We start from the raw sequence: 26,172 nt of genomic DNA, 5'->3' as shown, positions 1-26,172 counted from the left end.
CCTTAATCAACCTACCCCAACTATGTCATCTTTTCCCTTTAATCATCATTTCCCTTGACCCTGTTTTTTTTTCTTTTTTAAATATTATTCCCATGGTCCCACGTGCATCTAAAAACTGGACGGCTCTGTCCTTCCAATTCACATAATAGCATCATCACTCAAACCCCACCTAGCCTAATGCCAACCAAACTTAGTAAGTATGAGACCTGGATTCTGAAGCCATCAAATCCAGCTTCACCAAATGCACAAAAATAGCTACATACTGAAAGCACAATAAAAAAAAACACCTCCCATCAACATGCCTAAGTAGAGGACCAACTCTAACAGATCTGCTTGTGATCCTACCAGCACAATTCAGGGCACATGTGGAAACCTGTCACTGCAAACAATCAAATTTGCAGTCCTGTATTAAACCAGTCAATCTTTGATACCAGGAGGAGCAAGTGTAAAGCCTATGTGGCAGATGCACATCCATCCACTGCAAACCATTGTTAAAAAACTGCAAACCAATTCGCCTATCCAAAAATGCCCCCAAACAGGCCACAGAAAAGGCCAGCTGGTACAATTTTGCTCATATGTTGAAATGCATATTTGCCACAGTACTGAACCTACAGCTATCAGGGTTTTAAAAGAGCTCCCAGGTACTGCTGACAAGGGACAGTCACATTGATGCTGCTACTTCCCACAAACCTTCTGACATAGGAATTCTGAACTGATGTAGACATATTGCAAAGTACATATATTGAATTACATGCACATACAAGGGGAGAAAATATCATTCAGTTATCCAAAGGAGAGTGAAGAGTGTCCTGGCAAGTGCCCTTACCACAGTCCATTTAATGTGGGAAGAGAGGTGCAGCCATTGAAGGGCGAGTTTAACCCTTTGTTTCACCACACTGTGTAGAAAGGTGCATCCATGTGGCCCGCCTCCACAAAGCCCCTACCTCAACGGCATGCCAGATGCTGCTCCTGAAGACCTCTTTGCCTTCCCACTCTGCAGACTATGGCTGGTGTTATGGGGGTCTTCCTTTTTGAGAGACTCAAAATTCGGTGTGGAAATGCTCCAGCAACTTTGACCACCGACCACTGCCTGGGAGAACCATCCCAGCATGACCGGTTCATGTCCCTAATGCATGTCCAGACTATGCAGGGCAGCCTGAAGACACTCTCTACGTTGATCTATGGCAGTCACCTTAAACTCTCTCCCTAACAACCAAATCAGTCATTATAATTAACCTGGCCCCTCTATGCACAAGGTGAGGGTGAAAGAAATGGTCAGCAAGCCCAATATGCTCAAGCACACTGATGGCCATGCAGCACAATATCATTCAATATCTAACACCATATTAAAGATGGATCTAGGCATAATGAGGGCTCTTGCTTTGATGCCATTAGTCCAGCACCTATATCAAGTTCTCATGCAAAATGAAAAGGAAAGCCATCTATAATACATCATGTAGGTTGGTTAATATAACTGGTGGAAGACAGTCATGGTTGCCAGCAACTGACTGTATTTCGATTTCTACAATGACTCATTCATCTTTCTTCATATTCCTTTGTCTCTACTTATAAATGTATTCCACACAAGTGAGTTTGTGATGGCAGAGAATATTGCAGCGATGGATCTGATTAGTGTTATGAGACATCCTGTAGGTTCCTGCACTAGGGCATATGTAAAATATGGAAAAGTCATCTAAATTAGTCAACTCTTCTCATATGTCCGTTTTCTCTTCTCAGAGTCCAGAATATGCACTCCTCTCCATTTTAACTGTGGTGGCAGCACAAACCAATGTATTCACATGTCATGGAGATGTGATAAGGAAGTTGACTGCGAGAATGGCATGGATGAGAAGGACTGTGGTAGGTGTAATGCTGCTTTAACACATCAACATAGCCAAAGATTACAAGAAACCTTTTCAAAATGTAAAGGTACAGTGAGTTTCTCAATATCTGGTTAACAGATAAAAGTACTAAAGAGCATTGCTCATGGTGTGTCACAGTGCTAACAGGGCCCAATAAACCTATAGCGTGCGGACTGCACTGTCTATTTGCCGACATGTTGTGGAGCGGGGGAGAGGACAATCTAGCATCCCAGACCATCGGACGCGGTAAGATAAGGCTTACCTTGTCTGGTGGAGCCTGACGACAGTCCCTCCCCTCTTATGGGTGGATTGTGGACAGCCTTTGATAGGTTTATAAGGATATTTTTTTGTGTGAATTTCTCAAAGACAAGGAGGCATGAATATTGGCAGCTTTAACCCAAAAGCATTCCTTAAGCATGTATCCATTCCAACCCACTTGAAATTGAAGGCCAAGTTTTGAAAAACAGGAATACAGAATCTGCTTCACCTTATACTCCTCTTGCTGTTGTACAAAGATGGAAGAAGGAGGAGGACTGGTGGAAGAGGACGAATTGACCACCATCAGTTTTAATAACGAGGCGTGGAACACATTACGCTCGCATAAAGAGGCAAGTTTGAAAGCCACAGGATTAATCTTTTGAATGACTTTGAAAGGTCCACTATAACGTGAAACAAACTTCATGCTCAGTACACTAAGGTAAAGGTTCCGGGTGGATACCCACAATTTTTTTTATCAACTACTCTTCTCTAGGAACTACTCTTCTCTGGTCTGCCAAAGACTTGAAGTGAAATGATGCCTTCATCAAATTTTCTTTGACTTGGGTCCAAATATTAGAAAATTCTTGTTACCCAGGAACTCTGGACTGAAAATAGATAAGTACAGTAAGAGAAGGGTGTAGACCATAAAAAGGAGGCTTTATCGGTTGATTCATGGAAATAGCTATTATGGGTAAATATGTCACACAGTAGCAGATAAACCCAATTGTCTTGATTGGACTTGAAGAGTCTCCAAATCTTGATTAACCCTTTTAGTTTGTCCATTGGAGTCAATTTCTTGATAGCTATTGTAACCTAAAAATCTATTTCACAAAGAGGCTTCCAAGTGTGGAAGCAGAAGGAAGTCCTTTTAATGGGACAAAGTATGTTGCCTTAGAAAATCTATCAAACACCACCCAGATGGTGTTGAAACTTCTGGTGGGACGCAGATATGTAATGGAGAAATGGGTACAAGGCTTGTCCGGAACTTGCTAGAGCGAGTTAAGGGCCTAACGGTGTCTAGTGCTGAATGTTTTGTCAGGCACAAATGGTACAGGCTGCAACAAACTCTTTACCATAATGAGGAAGAATAAGCCATGATGAATCCCTGGAAATAAGATGAAAAGCATTTTTGACTACTGCCTGTCCTGCACAATGAGAGGTGTGAGCTCACCGTAGAAGTTTGGGATGGAGCTGAGAGGTAACAAAGGTTTTACCCTGCTAAATATTTGCTGGGGTAGCTGGAGTTGAAGTAATAACACAGTTGGTATTCATAATGGAATGATCTTTGGAATTGGACATTTTGTCAGCAGGATAAAAGGAATGAGACAAAGGGGTAAAGGTATCAAGCCGAGAGTTTTCCGGCTGGTTTGAAAAACCAATCAGGTTCTAGCTATCATTTATTTAGTACATTCTACAAAATGATAGCTAGAATATGATTGGTTGCTATAGGCAACATCTCCACTTTTCAAACCCACCAGAAAACTCTCAGCTTGATACATTTACCCCAAGATGTCCTTTTTACTATTCCTAGAATCCAGCCAGAATGTGAGGGCAGGATTAAATTTGGAGAAAAATATTGGCCACCACGCTTGACGAGGGTTTAAGCACTGTGCCCTCTGGAGATAGAAAAGATTCTTGTGTTTAGATGGTTACAGGAAAAGAATCTCCCTCCATTAGGTACAGACATAGTTTTCATGAAAAGCAATTATGAAGCTTCCCTGAAGTGACTCGAGGAACAGAACTGCTCGTACTGCAACTGCAAATACCTGCTCTTCTTCTAAGAAAAAACAGGCAGGTCACATCTAATTGTCTAAAGATGGGTGCAGATGGGAACGCCTTTTAAGTGTATTAAGGTTTCAATGGCTTCGACTGGCAATACCTTGGCATTGACATTTTTCCATGTCAAGGCTGTGATTGGAACTACTAGCAAGGAATATACTATAAAGCCAGTGGCTTGTGGCCAATTTAAGACTGCTACTATCTTCTCGAGATCCATCTGGAAACCAGATGCTGAAACAATATACCAGAAGAAATGTAGTTTTGCTGAGAAGACATACTTCTTAATTTTACAAAAAAATTCTATGCACAAAGTTGAGTGAGAATTTCTGTTACATGTCTTCTATATGTCATAAGAGAAAATTAAAGTATCGTCTAGGTATACCATGACAAATTGCTATAAGATCCTGAAATATTCAATTAACAAAGTTTTGGAAACCTGACAATGCATTACATAACCCAAAGGGCATAACATGGTACTTACCTGAATGAAGATAACACTTCTGCCTTTTCCTTATAAAAAAAAACATCAGTGAATGCAACCTATTGAAGAGGTATATAAAGCTTCATGGAAACAGAGACACAGGAACATGAAAAGGAGGCCCACATGCGAGTACTTGCAATAGCAGTCGAGGAGATAGGTGTTTCCAGGAGGACAGCTTCAAAGCTAAGGATGCAGAACATATTGAAGAGGTATATGAAGCTTCACAGACGTAGAGAGACAGGAAGATAAGAAGGAGATCAAACCTTTTGAAGGCATTAAGAGTGGCATTGAGACCCCCATGCAAGTAATTGCAATAGTCATCGAGAAGAGTGGTGTCTCCATGACGTGAGTGAGAAGCACTAGCTTCCATGCAAAGGATGCAGAAATGAAATTGCCATCTGCAACAGAATCCAAAAAGACAGGCATTGTAATAGACTCAACAGCGCGGAATAGGGTAACCGGAATAATAAAACTGGCACTGGCATCAGAAGTGGAAGAGTGGGTGGATGTACCTGACATGGCCTCTCTGATTACAGTCAGGCTTTGGAGTTTTCCAGACATTTGGGACAAAATTTGAACATATGTCCAGGTTCTGCACAGTAGAGACAGAGAATTTTTTTAGCCTCCTTTCTCATTCCTCAGGAGTCAAGTGGGAGTGCACCAGTTGCATGGGTTCATCAGAAGGTACCAGCGGAATCTGAAAGCGGGGTGCCAACTTGACTGGAAGATTATGGGATGCCTTTCTTTCTAGAGCAGATGTCATGAAGTAGGAATCTCCTGAAAGGCCAGCTCATTCTTAATTTGGTCAGATGGCCCTTGTCAGAGAGTCACAATCAGAGCATCATTATTCCACTGTAATCCTGAATCCAAGATCCAGAACTGCACGACACATTGGCCCACTATGCCAGATATCTGGTGAAGGCGAGGTATCCCTGCAGCAGCCAGGTGGAAATACAGCTGTGTTCATCAAAGAATGATGTACATCCATCATATTTCAAATGCAAGAACTCTACCGTCTGTATCCCCAAAACACTGGTCCTGTGATGGAAAGACTGACTGTGCAGATGGCTCGAAAAAAACCTGTGAGCCAATCACAACTGAGAGACCCTGCTCCTCTCTGGAGCTCCGTGGTGACAGCGGTAAATGCATACACAAGAGGTGGAAGTGCGAGGGAGGTTATGACTACAAGGCCAAATCTGATTGAAAGCACTGTGCCACTATGTGGGACATTTCATGATCAATATATTCTTCTGGCTGACGGGTGACATACAGTGAGGTGCTGGTTGCTTATTTTTGTTATTTTGTCTCTTTATCTTTACAGAAAAACCAACTTGCAGCCCAGATCAATTTCAGTGTAATGACTGGAGGTGTATAAACAGCACCCAACAATGCAACCAAGAGTTTGACTGCAAAGACCTTAGTGATGAGATTGGCTGTGTAAATGGTGAGTGTTCTGCCTGTCAAAACTGTTGTCAATGAAATGAGAAACACAGGCATTTTACAGCAACTCTGAATGTCTTATTTTACATTTTTGATACATTCTTCAGAGATCCAGAAATCTGCCATATACAAAATATTGACCCAAAGCTGTTTTAGCACCTGTTCCATGCAGCCTTTTTCTGCAGATCTCTCTGTTAAGCTTATAGCTCCCAATCCCCATGCCGCCACAGTGACCTTTATTGCTTTGCCGGTATTAAAGAAATGACAGAGGCCCAGGAAAAAACTCAAGTAGCAGCCCTTGTTTCTTCAGCTAGGGGAATGTCCACCTTAGGATAATAATTCTCGGTGGTAGGGAAGCTGTAGATAGTAGTCGCCTTTTAGGCTTTCTTTGCAATTCTATATTTATATTTTTTAACATTACACAGGAGGGATGTTGTGATATAGGATTCTAAAGAGAACAGGAACCCAACACAACATCTTCTATTAACTAGCATAGTTTATCTTTCCTATCAGGAAGCTAGTATTTTTATGTAGGCTAAAGTGTGCTGGACCTTAATCCAGGTAAACTGTTTGCCCTGTGTTTTGAGATTCAAATCCTCTATCGGTTTTGTTTTCTTCTCTTTAAGCACACAGAACTTTATTGTACAGATACATTTTTGTTTTCCCGAAAAGGGATATGTGACCGCTTTCACAGAGTTAAGGAGATACTGCAAAAGGGATTTTTTTAATATTGCCCAGTCTTAGGGGAGTCTTGCGCACTATTATCGTTATTATGGTAATAGTGCGCTTAAATACCGTTTTTACTGTACTTTAAACCCCGGCTTTTTGAGCTGCGAGCAGAAAGCCGGGTTAAATTTACCGTAATACCGGTAGTAGGATTAACTCTGCATTAATCTAGGGGAAATTGAACCCCCCCTTAATGTACTATGGTGTAAACGTACAAGCAAGCAGTCTAATGGATTCCTGTGATTGTGGATATGGAAGGGATTACTCTCTACCAATAGATTTAAACCTTGACTATGACCAAAAGATGTGAAGCAACATAGCACTTTCCTATCTGTACTGCAGGTATAGCTGGGAGGGTTCAAAAATATATTTTTCTGGTGATCAGAAGTATAGTATCATATTCAGATGAATTTTATACTTGGGTTCTTGTGTCTTAGAACAAACACCAGGAAAAAAAAATACAGACCCAACGCGTTTCACATACACGCTTTGGCAGTAATCTTTCATTTATATTAATGTCTGTGCTTCCCCATTAATCTCAGTTAGCAGATTTAGGAGACCGGTGGTCAGTAAAACATGGTAGTGCATCTGTGTATGCCGCAATTGTTTTGGTGAGGAGAACCTTATTTTAGACCACTAATGTAGGTGTAGATTCAATACATGCAAAGAAAAGATAGCGCTGCCTTGGTGTGTCCCATTTCTTATGTTGTAAAGGTTGAGGATGGAGGTTGTTAACTCTCACATAGGCCGAAGGGGAAGAATAGAGTGCAAGGATCCTCATTAGCATGCAAGGGCCCAGACCTAGGTGATGAAAGTGACTTCCCTCCACTTCCAATCTATGCGGCCAAACAGATATTCTGCATATGTTAACATGTGGATGAAAGGTCCTCTGCCACTGCTGGAGTAATGAATCAGGCTAATGTTCTTCATTGTGTTATCTTTCTTTTCTTGAACCAGTGACACCATGTGTGGGTCCCAACACATTCAAGTGTCACAGTGGAGAATGTATCCCCCTGGATAAAGTGTGTGACAGAGTCAGAGACTGCAGAGACTGGACAGATGAACCACTTACGAAATGTGGTGAGTGCAGCAAATTTTTATGAAACCACTTGGTACATAAGGACCATCACATTTTCTAAAGCTTCTCTGCAGGCTTCTTCTGTATTCACAAGTGCTGTTGTCTCCTTTTACCTAGGTGTAAATGAGTGTTTGAGAAACAATGGGGGCTGCTCGCACAAGTGCAATGATCTTAAGATTGGTTACGAGTGTTTATGCCCAGACGAATATCGCCTTGTGGACGAAAAGAACTGCGAAGGTAACTTGCTGTAATGTATGCATTAACCTGGGCATTGGTTGCTTTAAGTCATTGAAATCATTGTAATTCACATGAATGTTGTGACAGCACAAGTATTTAGTCAGGCCTTCTTACAAGCCAATGATCTGACTTTTGTTTTGCTGCCACTTTTACATCTAGAAATACGAAACTGCAGTTGGGATAGCACCTTGTGTAAATAGTGTTCTCTCTGCTAGCCTCTATTCTCCTCCGTAGGTGCTTGTCTAATTGTATCATACAGCAGGGGTGAGGGAAGGATGCAGATTGTTTATGTGACTGGTGGGGCACCTTCGCCCAAATGCCCTGCAAAACTAATGCCAGGTTGCCCAGCCTGGTCAAAATATTTGCCCTTTGACCCCAATCGGAACTCAATATACTTAATTAGTCTTCCAAATCTTACAATTTGTTCTTGAGCCAGCTTTTTCACAAATGTCTGTTTGCCAGATTTTTTCTTAACATGCTCTATGATACATTTAATATAAATGCAAACAGTAAGTGTTAGGGCTTCCCGAATCCTGCATAAGCTTTTACAAAAGGAACAGACGTCTACATTTATACTGAAGGGACAGGTAGCGAGGAGAAGGAGGCTGGAGCGCAACTCTAGGGGTTAGAGTGAGCAGTAATTGGAGCCAGGCCAGAAGTCGAAGGTCAGAAGCATACAAGCAGAGTCCCAATTCAGGTCAGAAGATAGGGGGCAGGCAGCAACCAATAGTAGCCCATGTACAAAGCCGAAGGGTCAAGAGCAGGCAGCAAACAAGAGTGATCCAAATAACAATGCCAAAAAAAGGTCAGGTAACAGGTGGTCAAACAGCAGAATTTCAGACTCAGAGCAGGCACAGCAATTGCAGGGCAACAGAACTATAACCGGCAGGGAGGCTAAGCCTGTATTTTACTGTACATGCAGAATTTTCTTTTCTCCCTAATCCTAATAAAAGAAACCTAAACAAGCGATGTGAATTTGCACCTAGCATAGCGTGAATCAGCTAGCCTGGTCACACATGTGTATATCCCCTCAGACTGGCCCAAAGAAGGGGTAAGTTAACCCACACCACTGTGGGCCAGTATCGCTGAGGCTAGTCACCCCCCACAACACACCTACCCTATAACAGTTACAAGAGACCTAACAGTCGTACATCTGTGTGTGTCTGCATGAGTTGCGTTTGTGTAAACATACTTTTATTGTACTCAGCCTGTAGTTGCTCCATTCCCTCTCCCGACCCAAATTCGAGCAACTCTGCATAGGAGCACTTGTGTGCCCTCACTTTCTGGTCATGTGCAGAGTGATTTCATGGAAGATAGGCTACACAAACTGGTGTACGTGCCACTATGAGTAAAGGCTATATCAGCTATTAAACCAAGCATTAGGGCTTAAGCAGGCCTCAGTGCTACTAATTGAAAAGCTAGAGATACAAAAGAACTACAAAAGCCAATGGGCTATAAACACAATAACCTGTGTGCGCCAAAGACCTACGGAGACTAAAGAGAAATAACCTCACAAACAAACCTACAAACAACCACTCCGCTCCAAAGAACACCAGCTAGAAGCCAGTCGGTGACCACTCCATCCTATCTAGAGCAGCATCACAAGACAACAAACAAGACAAACATCTCCAGGCAACTCCTTCATTCTAGGGGAATAACAAAGAAGTCAAGAACACCCACAACACCAGACCACCAATAGATGACACCAGGATGCTCCACAACACCCCACTCGCTGAGGCAGCTGACTGTCGCTCAGTCGCCTTGGTGATATAAAACAGTCTTTTTGCTGGATGTTAATAAATAAACTCCTTAGACCTGCAAACCAATTTGCCTGTCCTCAAGTTCCCAAAACCAGCCAGAGAAAAGGTCAGCTCAAACCACTTTTGCTCACATGCTGAAATCCATACTTGCTCCAGTACTGAACCTATAACTACCAGGGTTTCAAAAGAGACTGACCTTCTGGCATCTCTTCTGATCTGTACCCTTTTATGACCTGAGTAACTATAAAGTCCTTAATCAGGTCCCTTATCCCATGGTGCTTAATAAGAAAAGCTAAACATGCAAAGTGCTGGTCACAGATGCTTCTCTACAAATCACCCAGGAATTGGAACAGAATCCCAGTATGCTCTTGTTCGCTGGAATAGCCCAATAGTAACACAACCCAGCTATGACATTCCTAACACACTATACTATGCGGCTCCCCGGTACTGTCGCCCAGCGTCCGTCCCACGCTGCTACTTCCTACAACTTTCTGATCTGCCAAAGTAATTATGAGCAGGTGAAATCCGTTTCATCTGCGTCCACGTCCAGCAAACATATTTTGCCTACATGGAAAAAAGCCCAAGTGCAAACCACAGCGTTTATCACTCTAAGCATGTGTGTAACATGAAAACATGTTACAGTGCAAACGTAGGAGGACAAGATGCCTGAACAAATTTAATCTCCGTGGTGAAGAAAACAAATGATTAATAGTGACAACTGCACTCATGTCCACACAATGAAAACTCACTTGTTTGTCACAAAAATATTCTTCCTGTAACTCCATCGCCAGCATGATAATAAAAAGCTTAAGGATGTGAGGTTCTGTATAACTCCCTGGCAACTTCCCAGCACAACACCTACCCTGAAGAAAATGCACCAGAACCCACAGAGTCTGCCGGATCTGTGAACCTATCTATTTCTCCACTAAAAACAATATCCCTCTGCCAAGCTGACAGCTTGTCCAGTTGAAGCCTGCTCTCTATCTGAATAGTACTTCTAGTCCCAAAAATGCTATGGATGGTCTCAGACTCTTGGTCATATCCAAAAGAATACTGAAATGACTCGTAACCTGCTCCATAGTGCTCAACAGTACTGCACCCATCATGGGGACCTGCACCCAACCCTAAGATGAGGGAATGGGGAGGGGCTCCGCCCCCATCTTCACCCTGGCACCACTAAGTCTGGACTGGGGGATTCTATCTTTAAATTACCTGCCCAAAATACTACCAGGAGACCTTCTCCAGGGTCTGGCTACTCCCTCGAAGCTGAAATCTATTCCAGAAGGTAAGTGGCCAGATTCCAGGGCTGCAGTCTCCCTGCTGTCACTGCTGGAGCCCTCCAGTGGCATTACAGCATGGAAACCAGAGAAATGCCATTTTCTAAAATACACATGGGCCACACCAGTAAAAATAAAATCGCCCAAATAATGAATGATCAAACTTATACCCATCTCCTCCTTCACCACCCACTCTAAGGGGCAGATTCAATTATCTGAGAAGTGCTGCCAGAGATCACGGGAATTTACGTCTGTGCAAACTTCCGGTTAAAAACTTAGGTTCCTACTGTCCCACCACCCACAATACAGCTGACTCCTTATCCTGATAGTGCCTAAGCCCAGGCAGGATTCATCACTTCGATAGCCATTTTGGTGTCATGCCATTTGTTTTAGCCTGTCTACTCTATTGCCCCACTTGCGAGGGTTTGTCATCTCCTACAACCTGAACAGTTATACCAAAAACCTTCAGAAGAGTCTCCAATTAAATTGATCATCGTTAAACTGCTAATACACAAATCTCCTATTTTCCACTGGTGCCCTCACTTGACTAAGCATGCCAGCAGCCCCTGGAAAGGACAGATACCAACCGTTTGTGGGTACACCCATTCTAATCCACAAACTGATGTCCTAATTTCCCTACCCAGACAGGCCACTTTTCTCAGCCTAATCAGCCCATTATATTGAAGCTAGGCCTTACCTCTAAACGCCCGGTATCCATATAGCTAAAAAGTGCAGAGAAAATCTCTGGCCTTTTCCCAATATAATTTGCCAGAAAAATTAAAGCTTGAGAAAGTTTTTTTCGTAATTTCACCTTTCTTCTTACCCTCATATATTCCTCCAATGAGTAAATTAAATGCTGAGTGACAAGAGAGCATTCCCGGCACACTTCATCTTGGTAGAATAAATAAAGGGCCAAAAGGTGTCTAGCGCTGAACTTTTTATCAGGCACAAATGGGACAGGCTGTAACAAGCTCTGTAACATCATGAGGAAGAGTAAGACATGAGTAATCTCTACAAATGCAAACAAAGGAAGATAAGGAGGTCAAACTTTTTGAAAGCACTGAGAGCGTCATTGAGGCCCCCATGCAAATACTTCAATAACAGTCGAGAAGACGGCTGTCTCCATGACATGAGTTGGAAGCGACAGCTTTGAAACTTAGAATGCAGAAATGAAATTGCCATCTGCACCAGAATCCAAAAGTCATTGTGATAGACTCAACAGTGTGGAATAGGGTAACCGGAATAGGAAAGCTGGCCCTGACATCAGAAGTGGGATAGTGTGTGGATGTACCTGACATGGTCTCTCTGATACCAGTCAGACTTTGGAGTTTCCCAGACGTTTGGGACAAGATTCAAACAGATGTCCAGGTTCTGCACAGTAGAGACATAGATTATTTTTTTTATTTTTTTATAATTTTTTATTTTCAGTGGTCAATCAAGAAAATACAGACAGCAAAACGATAACACTGTGTAGCATGCACAGTAAAATCACAACAGTTATTGTGGTGTATCGCATATTAGGAAACCTTTAGACAAAAATGACCGGTTTTTACATTTTTAAAGAGTAATATAAAATGGGTGTAGGAACAAAATGGATTGTGGGGGAGGGGTGAGGGGGGTAGGACCACAAAGATAAGCACTGTAAGTATTTAGAGGATAACTAGGGTGTGTTGAGCCTATAGCAGAGAGGGAGATATGTGTCGGGAAGAGTTAGGGTCATCGCACATGGGTCAGGTCGGAGGACGTGGAGCGTTGAGGGGGGAAGGTGTGTTCCACGGCTAGCCATGGAGCCCAGACTTGACTGAAGACGTGGCCTCTATCGTGGAGGTAGTACGTAATCTCCTCCATAGCGGCCACGTGCCAAATCTGCTTCTTGAGAGCCAAAAGGGATGGAGGTGAGGTCTTTTTCCAATTAAGGGCTATGAGTGATTTGGCTGCTGTCAGGATGTGGGCAGTTAATTTCTTGGAGAATTTGTCCAGGTCTTGGGGAGTGTAACATAAAAGAAATATCCAGGGATCTTTCGGGATAGGAGCTTCAAAAAGGGTATTTAGGAAACTATGGACTGAGTCCCAGAAGGTGGTGATAATCGGGCAAGACCACCAAATATGAAACATCTTACCCCTTTGGCCACAGTCCCGCCAACAGCAGGGCGAGGAAGAGGGAAACATTCTATGGAGTCTTGTGGGAGTGTAATACCAACGGTAATAAATTTTGTAAGAGGTTTCCTTGAGTTTAGTTGATATGGAGCATTTAGCTATCCCCAGTCTCATGTCCTCCCAAGCCTCTTCATCCGGGGGAGGACCAAGGTCCTTTTCCCACTCGTCTTCATGAGGGTTTGGAGAGGGAAGGGCAGAAGTGAGAAGAATGCTATATATTTGAGAAATCATGCCCTTGTCCAAGGGATGTTTTCTACAAAGAGATTCAAATGGAGTAAGGTCCCTAAGAACATAGGTTGGTGGCAGGGATCGCAAGAAATGATTAATTTGGAAGAATTCAAAGGGGCTGAGGATTTGGGACGGGGATTGGGGTTGGAGATCCGCTAGCGAAAGCCAGCGGCCCTGTTTGGAAAAATCTACTGGAAATTTAAGCCCTGCACGAGACCAGTTACGGTGGGTTGTAGAGGCAGATCCAGGAGGGAACACCGGGTTATGCCAGATGGGGGTTAAAGGAGATATTGCAGTTGAAAGTTTTAGTTTGAAGGAGTTGGAGTCCCAGAGCATAGCATCAAATTTGATAGAAGGCAGTGCTCTAACAGCAGGGGGGCGACGGGCGGGAGATACGCCCCAGAGAGAGGAGAGATCGGGCAGGGTTAGATGGGCCGATTCTATATCAAGCCATGCAGTGGAGCCAGAGGGAGCGTAGGAGGCAACGATTTGCGAAAGGTGGGATGCCAAGTAGTATAATTTAATGTCGGGAAGGCCTCTTCCTCCTCCAGGGATTGGTCGTTTTAAGATATTGGATGAGACTCTAGGAGGTCTATGGTTCCAAATAAAGCGGTTAAGGGCCTTCTGGATGTTGGCAAGGAAAGAGGCAGGGACAGCTACCGGAAGGGTTTGGAAGAGGTACAGCCATTTGGGGAGTATGTTCATTTTGACAGCTATGATCCTGCCCAGCCACGAAATAATAAGGCGGTTCCAGGAGGTCAGGTCTGATTGCGTCTTGGAGAAAAGGGGTAGGAAATTCTCACGAAAGAGGAGGTCATAGCGAGAAGTGAGGAAAACCCCCAGGTATTTGATCTTCCTGTTCTGCCATTTGAAATTAAAGTTAGCCCGGAGGAGCTCGGTATCCCGAGGAGAAACGTAAAGCAGCATGGCCTCTGACTTGGTGTAGTTTATCTTATAGCCCGAAACATCGCTGTAGTTCTGAAGGATGGCCTATAGGTTGGGCAAGGAGATCCCCGGTTGGGTAAGTGATAGGAGGATATCGTCTGCAAAGAGTGAGATCTTGGAGTTCGTATTACCCACCTTGACCCCCTGTATGCTAGGATTAGACCTAACTTGGGAAGCCAGAGGTTCAATTATCAGAGCAAATATCAGAGGGGAAAGGGGGCAACCCTGTCGTGTTCCATTTCGAATGGAGAATGATTCTGAGGGAGTGCCATTAACCAGGACTTTAGCAGTAGGGGTGGTGTATAATGCTAGGACGCCAGTGAGGAAGTCGCCAGCGAAGCCGAACGACTCAAGAGCCGCTTTCATAAAGTCCCAAGAGATCCTGTCAAATGCTTTTTCAGCATCCAGAGAGAGCATAATAGTTGGGGATCTCCTGGAATTTGTAATATGGATGATGTCAATGGCACGTCTGGTATTGTCCCTCGCCTGGCGTCCCGGGATAAACCCTACTTGGTCATACTGGATCAGAGAAGGGAGGAAGGCATTCAGATGGTTTGCTAGGATTTTGGCATAAATTTTCAAATCGAGATTGAGGAGAGAGATTGGCCTGTAGCTAGCACAGTGGAGCGGGTCTTTACCGTCTTTAGGGATAACTACAATTTTGGCCTCCAGCATCTCTGATGGGAGAGGGTCACCTTGGAGAGTGTTGTTATAAAGGGATTTGAGATGAGGGGCCAACAAATCAGAAAATTTCTTGTAGTATGCGGCCGTGAAGCCGTCAGGGCCTGGGGATTTACCACTTTTTTGTCCCTTGATGGCTTGATGGATCTCGTCTGTCGAGATCTCTTCATTGAGAAGTGAAAGGGCTTGGTGGGATAATTTAGGTAGCTTGGCTTTGGCAAGAAAGTCAGTGATCAGGGCGGAGGGGGTTTTCAGTGTTGGGGAGGAAGCGGGAGCCGGGAGGTTATAAAGAGCAGTGTAAAAATGTTGAAATGCTGACCGGATATCTGCTGGATCGTGAGTTAACTGGTTATGTGAATCACGGATAGCAATAATATTTCTATGAGTTCTAGCTGTACGCAGCCGTGATGCAAGAATTTTGTCAGCTTTGTCTCCTTTTTCATAAAAAGTCTGACGGAGCCATTTAAGGCGTGTGGCCGCTTGTTTAGAGAGAAGGAGGTTTAGTTTGGCTTTGGTTTCCCGGAGGGCTGTCAGGTTTGCGGGATCAGGGGTTGCTTTGTGCTGGGCTTCCAGGGTTTGAAGTTGGATGGAGAGCTCATTGGTTCGGGTGAGGTATTCTTTTTTGTGTCTGGAGGCCATGCTGATCAAGTGTCCCCTCAAGACCGCTTTGTGCGCAGTCCATAAGGTGGCTTTGGAGACTTCTGGAATATCATTTAGCTCAAAGTAGTCCTCCAGTCTAGTCCTAATCTGAGATACTATATTCGTATTGTGAAGAAGGGAGTCATTAAGACGCCAGGTCATTGGGCGAGGTCGGGGTAGGAGGTCAGAGATGTCAATTGTAAAAGGGGCATGGTCAGACCAAGTCAATGGGTGGATCTGGACCGCCTGGAGGTTTAGGGCCAAATCATGGCTGAGCAGGATCATATCTATACGGGAGTATGAGCCATGGGGTGAAGAATAAAATGTGTAATCGCGTGTAGTCGGCTCCTTCACTCTCCAGGAGTCATATAGAAGCTGGGATTTCATGAGACTGAGGAGGGATTTAGTGGATTGTGGGTCTGCTGAGAGCGGAACAGCGGCCACCGGGGCAGAACGGTCGATGGTGGTGTTCAGAACAGTGTTGAAGTCGCCCGCTACAATAAGATCCCCCTGTCTAAAACGAGTCAATAAGGAATCTAGTTTGGTGAAGAAGCGGTGTTGGTGTTGGTTAGGGGCATAAACGTTTACTAGTGTACAGAGCTTATTGTTTAGCTTACCTATCAGAATGAGATAACGTCCGTCTTTGTCAGCGAGAGAATTGTTAAGCTCAAACGTGAGGTGACGTGCCAGTAAGATCGAGACCCCCCGTTTTTTAGCTGAGTGATCACAGGCATGGTATGAGTCGGGATATAATTTAGAGCGGAGTTCGGGGTGAGAGTCATGTAGAAAGTGAGTCTCCTGTATGAAAATTAGGTCTCCCCTATGATATTTAAGGGTCACGTGAAGTTTACTTAGTTTCTGGGGACTATTTAACCCTTTTACATTAAGGGAAAGGACCCTAAGACCCATGTGCGATGAGAGAGAGGAAGATAAAATGAGAGCAAGAGATCAAAGGGTAAGGTGGGAGATCTGAGTAAACCTGACGTGGTATCTGAGTGGTTCTTGGGGCACATATAGTGGAGAATGGAGCAAAAAAGATCCTTAGCTTATTGTGGTCTATTTGAGTAAGGAAGGGGGCGGGGAGAAGGGGACGAAGGGAGGGTGGAGGGAGGTGGTCACACGGCGGAATAGGCCGGGACCTGTGGTGCCGACATTGGGAAGGGAGGCTATGAGCCAATAAGGCACATAGGTCAGCAAGGGAGCCTAAAGCTCCCGGGGGGAGTGGCAGAACATCCAAAGGATGCATCAGGAGGGTCCAAATAGTGGGGGCGAAGTGCGCACCCTCCTAGGGTTTTGAGATGGGGCGCTGGAAATGAAAGAATAATGAAGTGATGTGCGGAGCAGCCGGGTAGTATGGAGAGGGAAGATAGAAGGGGGAACTTATGGTAGGGGGGTAGTAGAAAGGGGGAGTAATGGGAGATAAGAGGGGGAGAGATGGTGAGGAATAAAGGAATGTATGTAGCATAACACAGTAATACAACCAGTTATTTAAACTATACAGAATGGACTTATATTACATTAACTCGTAATGAACTAAACAACATTGTAGCCTCTGGTGCTCTCCCATCACACCTCCCCAGGGGCATCCGGAATAAAATAGAAAGGATGTCAATTGACCATGTGGGCGTCACGGTGGTGGCCCAAACGGCAAGTATAACAGGGAGGCGCAAAGAGAGGACACCGCCAGAGGCACAGGAGAAAATAGGGACTGTTGAGCACTGAGAGTCTGGGAGACCAACCCTTAATAGAAGGGGGAGCCTGAAACAGAATCTAAGGCCAGACAGGTAATAACACACAATCAAAACATTGTAATATAGTGCGAGCATGTAAATCAGGCCTGTCGACAGTGTATTAAACCAAGCAGGTAGGTGGAGGGCTTTCGGAGTCAAAACTGGCAGGGAAGAGCTCTAGGCCAAAAGAGCGGGTGGGGTCCCGTGAAAGGCGGGAACCCTTAGGTGATATGTAGTATGGGATACGAGCCTTCAGTATGGGGGGACAGATAAGCTATAATGGACCCCAACAGATAGAATCTTACAAAAGCTACATAGTAGCATAATAGAAACATCAAAAAGCACGGGTGAGGTCCCGCAAAAGGCGGGAGCCTTTAAACAGTATGTAGACTTCCTAGGGAAGGGGGAGCTAACAGATGTTGAGGCCCAACATATAGAAACATATAAAACAACATAATAATGGTGAAAACATGTGTAACAGGCATAACAACAGTAAATCAAACCAAACTGATAAATAGGAGGCCTCCTATAGCAAAATAGTCAACATAGGGTTATGAGCTTAAGGCACAAGTGGGATCCCACAGAAGGCGGGGATACCTAAGTGGCGTGTAGACAGTCTTTCTTCCGTGATCAGCCCTGGATCCAAACAGTGAAGAAGGGGAATGAGAGGGAGAAAGAGACAAAAAGATAAAACCTGATAAGCAGAGTCAAGTCCCTGAAGATCCAGTTGGCGATGCCGAGGTCCCAGGAACTGTGGTCCACTCTGAACGGGGGGCTTCACGTGTGGACGGTCTTTGTGATCTCTGGGGAAGAGGAGAGTCCACGGGAAGGTCAGCGTTATTGGTGGTGATGCCAAGTTTGGGAATTAGAGATTGAGCTTCAGGAAGAGTCCTGGCCGTAAGCATTGATCCCTGGTGCCATACTAGAATACGAAAGGGGAACTCCCAGCGGTATTTGATGTTTCGTTTCCGGAGAAGTGTAGTAAAGGGCTTGAGGTCTCTCCGTTTGGCCAGGGTAAGGGGGGATAAATCCTGGAAGATTTGTAAGTTGGAGTTGTCGAAAGTGATCATCTGAAGCCGGCGGACCTCTTTCATGATGGCTTCTTTTGCTGTAAAGTAGTGTAATCTGAGGATAACATCCCTAGGTTGAGATGGATCTTGGGAGCGAGGTCTCAGTGCTCGATGGGCTCGATCGAGAAGAAGTTGATCTTCAGGAGTCGAGGGGGAGAGCTTGGTAAAAAGTTTCTTAAGGTAGAGTTCCAGGTGGGTGGGTTCAACCTGTTCTGGGATCCCCCAAATTCTCAGGTTGTTACGTCGAGCACGGTTGTCCTGATCTTCCTGGCCATCTTGTAGCTGGGTGATGTCATTTCGCATTTCATGGAGATTAGTTTGAAACGACTGTTGGCAGGTCACCACTTCTTCAACCCGATGCTCCAGGTGATTTGTTCTATCCCCAATTTCAACAACGTCGGCTTTCAGGGAATGGAGAGCCTGTACAGATGTTTTGACATCCCTTACCTCTTTGAGGAGGGATAAAAAATCCCGACGGGTGATAGGTGACTGATCGTCATCGTCGGGATCTGAATCAGAGTGTCCAGGAGATGACTCAGGTATGTCATTGCTTTGTTTGGCAGGCGTCTTGTTTCTGGAGAGGTAGGGAAGGAGGTCGCCACCTGGGGGTTTCTTCCCCCCTCTTGGCATCGTAGTAAAGGTGGGGATTAACAGAAAGGGAGAAAAGCGTAGAGGATGGAGGTCGGCTGCTCCGTAGTGTAGATCTCAGTGCTAGGAGGGGTGCATGGGCACACTCTGCATCAAGTCATCCCCAGCCTGAGAGGAGAGGAGGTGGCAGAGGGAGACAAAGAACTCAGGATTTGTGTCCACAGGTACAAACCTCAGTGGCTGGTGCCCAAGCTTGGTGGTATAGTGATGTTGAGCTTGTGGAAGCCTGGTGTACTAAAAACGAAGTGGTCCGGATTGTGATATGAGAGAATCCTTGTAGCAGAAGTATTGGTGTTTGTTTAATTGGAGAACCAATGATAATCTTTATAGACCGTAGTGGAGGTGATCCAGCTTGTGGGGGTACCCCGAAGCAATGCAAGGGGTGCAATGAGGAAGCAGGGGGGTGAACGAGGACAGCTGTGTGTCCACTGCAAGAGAGTCAGAGCTGGCAGAAGTCAATGTGCTGCTAGTTAGACTGGTGTTCTTATCTCAGCAGGGGGGATACCCCACTATCCTCATCTTACATCCAAAAGGTGGGAGGAGATGGAGGGGAGCTGTAGTGCTGGTAGTCTGAAGACTCTGCCCGGATCTCCCACAGGTGGGACAGGAGTGCGGCAGGGGTGACCTCCAGGTACTCCCCTAGTGTTGCCAATAGGGGTGGGGGGAACAGAGGAGGATGTTTGTACCTCTGACATAGATTATTTTTAACCTCCTTTCTCGTTTTAAAGAAGTCAAGTGGGAGCGCCCCAGTTGCATGGATTCCTTAACAGGTACCAGTGAAATCTGAAAGTGGGGTGCCAATTGACTGGAATATAGGATGCCTCCCTTTCTAGAGCGCACTCCCTAGAGCAGATGTCATCAAGGGTAGACGGAAGCTCATTCCTAATACGGTCAGATGGCTCTTGCTACAAAGTCGCAACCAGAGCATGATTATTCCATTGTAATTCTGAAGCCAAAATCCAGAACTACACAACATATTGGCCCATAGTGCCAGTTACCTGGTGAAGGCGAAGTATCCACGCAGTAGCCAGGGAAAAATACAACAAGGTTCATCAAAGATTTGTTTGCCGGACACCAAAAATGAGGTTTATTTATTTAGAAGTGGATTATAGTGCTCCCAAAGCGGGGCGACCCAGGCAAGGACTTGACCAGAAAGTAGGTTATAATTTAAGCCACTTTCCCATTCTCATAGGAAAAATTCCCAGGCAGAAGGTTGAACTGGATTGCAAATTAATTAAGGAAACATCTAAAGGACTTAGGGTCCCCATCATACTTAGGCAAAGCAGACATTTGAAGCTTTGAAGGTGCAACTGCACTTGTAGGGACTGTACCAGAACAACGGGAGGAAGCTGGCTACCCAGAGTATTTTAAAACTTATATAGATGACTTGAGAGACCTTGAAGGAGCTGTATAAGCCAGTTCTGACTGGCCTCTTCCTTTTCCTCCCTGCCAATGAAGTGTTGCAGGAGGTGCTGAGTAGACCAACGTATACTGTCACAGTGCTGAGGGGTGTAGTGGATTCATGTAAACCAACCTGGATTGGTGCTGAAAATAACAAAACCCTTGTTTTCACCAAGGACCCCTACAAGGAGGTTTGGGTTTCGCTGCTGGTGGGGTCACGGCCCTCTGTTTTGCCTCCAAGAGTGCATTGTCATGGGTGGATACAAAAGGAATGGTCAAAAAGCCACTCCCATAGCACACAGCTAGTACTGTCTTTCTGTCATTATGTCGGGAACGGGGGAGAGGAGAACCTGGCAGCACCGACCATCTGACCCAGTAACAGACCACAAGACACTGGGTAATGTGGCAGCTGCCAAATTTATAATTTTCTTGATACATTGTATTATATGGAGAACATACACATTTTTGTTTTTTATATGTACAATATATGTAATTTAGCCCTTTTCTTTCTGTCTAGCTCCCAAGCTCTGTGCTTCCGATGACCAGTTTCAGTGCCGCAGTGGAATGTGCATCTCTCTTGCATATCTGTGTGACGGTGATCATGACTGTAATGATGGCAGCGATGAAGACTCTTGCCCTCCCCACACCTGCCATCCATCATCTTTCAAATGCAAAAACTCTACCGTCTGTATCCCCAAACTATGGACCTGTGATGGAAAGACTGACTGTACAGATAAATCTGATGAAGAGAACTGTGAAGAGAAGGAGCCAATCAAGAAACACAAACCCTGCTCCTCTCTGGAGTTCCACTGCGGCAGCGGTGAATGCATACTCAGGAGTTGGAAGTGCGATGGAGATTATGACTGCAAGGACAGATCTGATGAAAACCACTGTGGTACGTAACGATGTGGGACTTTTCATGGTCAATATGTCCTTCTGGCTGATGAGTGACATACAATGAGGTGCTGGTGGCTTTTTATTTTGTTTCATCTGATTTTTATTGCAGATAAACCCATAGTAATTCACCTACATATTGTGACAGTACAAGTATTTGGTCATGCCTTCTTACAAGCCAATAATCTGACTTTTGCTGTGTTGTCACTTTCACATCTAGAAATAAGCAGCAGTTGGAATAGCACCTTGTGTAAAAGTGTTCTATCTGCTAACCTCTATCCTCCTCCTTAGGTGCTTGTCTAATGGTATCATACAACAGGGGTGGGGGAAGAATGCAGATAGTTTACGCGACTGGTGGGACACCTTCCCCTAAATACCCTGCAAGTCTAGTGCTGGATGGCTCAGCCTGTGCAACTTAGCTGCCCTTTGACCCTAGTCGGCCCTCGGTATACTTAATTAGTCTTCTAAACCTTGTAATTTCTTTTTGACCTAACTTTTTCGTTGATAAGGTTTTTTTCCTTAACATGCTGTATGATACATTTATTATGCATGAAAACAGTAAGGAATAATATAGGTCTTGTATACAAGTCCTGCAGCCAAATCTGCATTAATTTGGAAGGAGGCTATAAATGTAAATGTAACGACAGTTACCAAATAAATCCTGTGACCAGGTCTTGCAAGGTCAGTGATGAGTACAGTATAAGGAAGCCTTTCTTCACATCTTACATATTCATCACATGTATTCCTGACTCCATAAGCTTCATATTATGTATACAAGGACCTCTCCACATAGGAGCCTGTGTGACAGGATCTTCATATATTCACTCTCTCTTGTACAAGTTAGTAATAAAAATTACTGTTGTCTCTACAGAGCAAGCTTCTCCTGTCTCTCCATCCACCTTGCCTCCAGTCACATCACCCAGGAGTACCATTCTTGCCAAAATTACCATGACTTCTAAAAGTCCTCCTGAACAGCGGACATCAAGGCTCTTAACTGATACACCTACAACAAACCAACCACAAGCCAAAACCATCACATCCCATAGTGAGAAGAGGACTCCTGATTTTTCTGCTCCAGAACTTCCAACAGGTACATCTGTCTTATGGATCATCTCAATATGTTCTTTTATTGTAATGTGTAGTTAATTATCCATAAGTACACTCTTCCATATTTTTGATGTATACAAAATTACTATGGGCCTTATTTCAGCCTGTAATAATCCACATTTTACAGTGCATACATAATCTTCTTTTCTTCCTAATCCTAAAAATTAAAATAAACCTTAACAAGCAATGTGAATTTGCATCTAGAGCAGCATGAACTGGCTAGCAAGATCACACATGTGGGCAGCACGGTGGTTTAGTGGTTAGCGCTTCTGCTTCATAGCACTGGGATCATGATTTCCGACCATGGCCTTATCTGTGCGAAGTTTGTATGTTCTCCCCGTGTTTGAGTGGATTTACTCCAAGTGCTCCGGTTTCCTGCCACAATCCAAAATCATACTAGTAGGTTTATTGGCTGCTATAAAATTGACTCGTGTCTCTCTGTCTGTCTGTCTGTGTGTGTGTGTGTGTGTCTGTGTATGTATGTTAGTGAATTTAGACTGTAAGATCCAATGGGACAGGGACTGATGTGAGTGAGTTCTCTTTACAGCACTGCGGAATTAGTGGCATTATATAAATAACTGATGATGATATGTGCATATCCCTTCAGACTGGCCCGACGAAGAGGTGTCATGGGAGATTCCTATCAGTCAGTGTTAACGCAGACCTTCCCAAGGCGCGGAGTCTAACCAACCCCCCAGTCTTCACCAAGAACCGCCGCTAGAAGTTCGCAGGTCGCGGCACTTAGGTTAGCCCACTGATGTAATAGGTGATAGACGTTAGGTAAGAGTTCCGGCAGAATAAAGTAGAGTAGACACTGTAGAGGTAGTGTACGGCACAGTGGAGCAGGCTTGTTTAGCTGAAGTAGCACAGCGCACAGGCTGCAGCGTAGTCAATCAGGATAGCCAGGTCGGATACACAGGAGCACAGGCAGCATGTAGTCAATCAGGATAGCCGGGTCGGATACACAGGAGCACAGGCAGCAGCGTAGTCAATAAGGATAGCAGGGTCGGATACACAGGTACACAGGCAGCAGCGTAGTCAATAAGGATAGCCAGGTCGGATACACAGGAGCACAGGCAGCATGTAGTCAATCAGGATAGCCGGGTCGGATACACAGGAGCACAGGCAGCAGCGTAGTCAATAAGGATAGCAGGGTCGGATACACAGGTACACAGGCAGCAGCGTAGTCAATAAGGATAGCCAGGTCGGATACACAGGTACACAGGCAGCAGCGTAGTCAATCAGGATAGCCGGGTCGGATACACAGGTACACAGGCAGCAGCAGATCCAGAAGCAGAGGTCTAACAAGACAAAGGTCATACACAGGGAAACACCAGAAGCAGCACAGGATATACATGGAAAGCCAGATGCCAAGTGGTAACTTGTTGCTCTGACACAGGCACTGTGTCAGAGTGCGCTAGATATAGGGGAGCGGAATACAAATTCCCTGCCCCTGAGTCACATGACCGCAGCAGCGTCGCCGCCCGGAAGAACAGAGCGGCGGCTGAAATCGGGAATAGGAACGCGGAGAGGTAGTACTCTAACAGTACCCATCCCCTTAGGGGTGAACTCCGGACATCCTATACGGCTTATGTGGAAATTTCCTATGGAGATCTCTAGCGGGAATCCAGGAGCATTCCTCAGGTCCATAACCTTTCCAATCGGCCAAGAAATGCAACGAACCTCTGCAAATACGGGAGTTTAAAATTTCGTTAATCTCGTACTCTTAGTCTTGTATGGAGAGCACTGGGGGTGGCTTCTTAGAAGAAGACAACTTATAGGCATTTTCAAAGTGTGAGGTAGTTGCAATCTGAATTCCACCGGGTTGATAACCTCAGAGATTTTGAAGGGACCAATGAAGCGAGGAAAGAATTTCCTGGAACGGACCTGAGGGCTAAGGATTCGAGTGGACAACCGGTAGAGAGTAGAAGAGCTGGACGTCTCTTTTCATCATAACACTTTTTACTCAAAGTGGAAGATTCAAACAATCTGCATTTGATTTAGACCCATCTGGAAGAAAAATTTTGCAAAAGAGAATCCACAGCAGGAACTCCAGACGGAGGTAAGTAATGAAATGAGGGAAGCTTAGGATGAAATCCCTGAAGAGCAAAGAAAAGAGAGACCGAAGTAGAATCATGACAATGGTTATTATGGGCGAATTCCGCCCAAGGTAACAAATCAATCGTCACGCTTGACCGATATATAGCATCTGAGGAATTTCTCAAGCTCTTGATTGGTTCTTTCAGTCAGCCCATTAGTTTGAGGATGATAGGCAGACAAAAAAGTGTAACTTAATCCCAAAAACACGACATAAAGCTCTCCAAAATTTTGCCACTGTCACTCACCGGACCGTGAGTGCCTCTTCCCGGACATTTAGGAACCGTGGCCGTCCACCATCCTGAGGGTCTGCGCATGCGCAGCCCTTTTCTATACTTCAGTGTATACTCCTTTAACTTAATTGGCAGATCAGGCAACCTCCCTATATTAAGCACCTGTGGTCAACACCACGTTGCCTGATCTTGGAGTCTCATTCCTCATGAGTCTCTGAAGGTGTTCCTGTATTACTCGTGTATTCAGCCCTGCTGATTCCCGTGGTTTCCAAACCACTTCTATCTCTGTGGTTCCATACCACTTCTACCATCAACTGTATCATCATTACTGTTTGCTCATTGCTATCCGCTGCCTCCGTGCACTCCAGCTTTTACCTCATTCACCTGCTTCTCATCGTGACTGCCAGCTGACTACTATCCGCTGCCTCTGTGCACTACAGTCTCCTGCTTGCAACCCGCCTGTGTTCAACATCGTGACTGCCAGCTGACTACTATCCGCTGCCTCTGTGCACTACAGTCTCCTGCTTGCAACTTGCCTGTGTTTAACATCGTGACTGCCAGCTGACTACTATCCGCTGCCTCTGTGCACTACAGTCTCCTGCTTGCAACTCGCCTGTGTTCAACATCGTGACTGCCAGCTGACTACTATCCGCTGCCGCTGTGCACTACAGTCTCCTGCTTGCAACTCGCCTGTGGTTAACATCGTGACTGCTAGCTGATTGCTACCCGCTGCCTCCGTGCACTACACTCTCATCTCATCTTTGCTGTGGCTTCCTCGAGACTGCCGCTTTTCATTATCATCTGCTACACTTCGTGATCATCTGCTCCTGCCCTGCGCTGCACTCCTGTTTCCCATCGCTGTTGGTTCCTGTGGTTGCTACTGGTTACCTCCGTGTGCCGCTGAGTCCTGCCGCTGTGGTCAGCGCTATCGTCCATCTCCTGCTGATCCACTCTCCACGCCTTCACGTGTTCCACTGGTCTCTACCCTCCTGTCAGCATTGGATTTGTATCTCTTCTACTACCCTCTGCTGGATCATCTCCACTCTCCTGGGTTTCCTATAAGTCCAGTTCCACCTGTTGCTGACTCCTGTGGATTCGTGTCCCTGTCGGTCTACTTACCTGTGCGCTGCACCTGCTGACCGCTGCTTCACCTATCCAGGGACTTCCTATCCAGTCGGCCTCCAGCCGCTCAGGTACCGCTGCAATCCCATCTGACTGCTACTGCTGAACCACGGTATGCATACTTCTCATTGACTGTGCTGTGTATTGCATACCTTGCTGGACTGTGTTTGGTTCTCTCTGGAGTCTGCTATCCGCTGAGTCTATTGCCATCATTGACTGTGTTATCATTGTGCTGGACTACTTCAAGAGACTTTCTAGATTGCAGACCTGCTCAGTCATTTATATATATATATATCTATATTGTGCATATTACTGTGGATCG

General features: G+C 45.0%; 1 protein-coding gene across 10 annotated transcripts in view; it reads left to right on the top strand.

Annotated features, from left to right (window-relative positions):
* Positions 1-26,172, top strand: part of LOC142151281 (uncharacterized) — a 124,750-nt gene that overhangs the window by 23,038 nt on the left and 75,540 nt on the right. For 9 of the 10 annotated variants that reach the window (XM_075206768.1, XM_075206764.1, XM_075206763.1 and 6 more), the window contains exons 4-9: positions 1,738-1,860; positions 5,702-5,824; positions 7,504-7,626; positions 7,742-7,861; positions 20,915-21,292; positions 22,163-22,381. In XM_075206768.1, the coding sequence (XP_075062869.1) occupies positions 1,738-1,860; positions 5,702-5,824; positions 7,504-7,626; positions 7,742-7,861; positions 20,915-21,292; positions 22,163-22,381 (1,086 nt within the window). The remainder of the gene's footprint in view (positions 1-1,737; positions 1,861-5,701; positions 5,825-7,503; positions 7,627-7,741; positions 7,862-20,914; positions 21,293-22,162; positions 22,382-26,172) is intronic. The other variant, XM_075206767.1, reaches the window with a different exon arrangement.

Source organism: Mixophyes fleayi, chromosome 4 (assembly GCF_038048845.1).
Source record: "Mixophyes fleayi isolate aMixFle1 chromosome 4, aMixFle1.hap1, whole genome shotgun sequence".
Lineage (NCBI taxonomy): Eukaryota > Metazoa > Chordata > Amphibia > Anura > Limnodynastidae > Mixophyes > Mixophyes fleayi.
This window is presented reverse-complemented; position numbering and strand designations above follow the sequence as displayed.